The 1,417-nt window shown below is 61.4% G+C and overlaps 1 protein-coding gene across 2 annotated transcripts in view; it reads right to left on the bottom strand.

Moving 5' to 3' along the window:
- Slit1 (slit guidance ligand 1) overlaps positions 1-758 on the bottom strand; it is a 143,989-nt gene extending 143,231 nt beyond the window's left edge. Inside the window, exon 1 of one of the 2 annotated variants that reach the window (XM_021209708.2) lies at positions 111-758. In XM_021209708.2, coding sequence (XP_021065367.1) covers positions 111-307 — 197 coding nt within the window. In that variant the 5' untranslated portion in view covers positions 308-758. The remainder of the gene's footprint in view (positions 1-110) is intronic. The other variant, XM_029534854.1, reaches the window with a different exon arrangement.
- Between the last annotated feature and the right edge of the window lie 659 nt (positions 759-1,417).

Genomic DNA, 1,417 nt, shown 5'->3' on the forward strand with positions numbered 1-1,417 from the left:
CCCCCCCCCCCCACACCCGATTCCGGTCCCTCTGATCCGTCAGGGTGGGAGAGCAACCAGGGGTCGAGGGGGTGGAGGGAGTCCCAGTGGACCGGCGGATCCGTACTCACAGGCGCTCGGTGTTCCGTGGGATGTTCTTGGGGATGGCCTGCAAACCCGTGCCGTGGCAGTCCACCGTAGTGCCGGTGCAGGTGCAGAGGGCGGGGCACGCCGTGGCCCCCAGGCGCCACGCGGCTGCCCACAGCAGCAGCCACAGCTCCGGTCGGCTCAACCCCGAAGAGGACCAGCGCTGGGGCGTTAGCGCCATGGTGCCTTCGCCGTGTCCCGTTCGCGTACCAGACGGCCGCAGCCGCTGACCATCCCCGTCCGGGGCTAGCTCCAGGTGTTATCCCCACCGAGGGACCGAAGAGCCCGGGGAATCGTGCGATGCGCCCTTGCGGATCGTGTGGTACCTAGAAGCTCCCAGGGACAGTGTCTGTGCGTAGACCCAGGAAAGGCGTCTCAAGCGGAGGGCGCTCAGCTCCTCTCCCAGTGCTCGCTGCCGGCGTCTCCCTCTCCCTCCAGCTCCCAACTGACTGCTGTGAGGAGGAAAATGGGCAGGCCCCGCGCGCGCGCACACACACACCTCGCGCGCGCGCACACACACACATACACACACACACACACACACTCACACCAGCACGCTCGCTCACACCCGGCAGTCATCCATCAATCGAAAAGCACACTTCCAGGGCCAGACTCCTTCCAGCCCTCCCCCCAAGCACGGACCACCGCCCGCCTCCTCCCCACCACTTCTCTGCTGCAGCAGAGGTCCAGCCGCTGGCATACAGTTTCAAAGGTGCAACCTCCTAGGCGCCAAGGGCTGCGGGGGCCCGGGGAAGGGGGTTACAGACTGGACCTGCTCTGTGGGCTACACACACATACACACACACACACACACACACACACACACACACTGCGATAATGTGGACATTTAGACCAGTCACTTCAGTACCCTCAGCTACTAGGACAGAGGAGCAAAAACATTTTTCTCCTACACCTTCCCTTCTGTGGGACCACAGGCTTCCCCAGGCCCCACCAACCTCCTTTGTCAATTGTTGGTGAGGCTTCTGGTCCCAGGAGGCCTCTCCAAGCTGCCTTTCCTTGCCCAGCCTGGGACCTTGAGAGAAGAGACTTGAGAGAATATAAAAGCCTCAGGCCAGGTTAGTCTTCTCCCTCAACACATACTCTCCCTAATGGCAGAACCTAACTTCTTCCGGGAACAGAAGCCAGCCAGCTGGGATGACAGGAATCCTGACAGGACTTGGTAAGTCCGGAGGGGAGGTGTTTTCTACACAAGCCTCCCTACTGGTGTACCAATGGGGAGCCACCTTGGAAATCCAGCAAATATCCTCTCCACGTCTGGCAGATGGAAACA

The sequence above is a fragment of the Mus pahari genome, chromosome 1, assembly GCF_900095145.1.
Source record: "Mus pahari chromosome 1, PAHARI_EIJ_v1.1, whole genome shotgun sequence".
Lineage (NCBI taxonomy): Eukaryota > Metazoa > Chordata > Mammalia > Rodentia > Muridae > Mus > Mus pahari.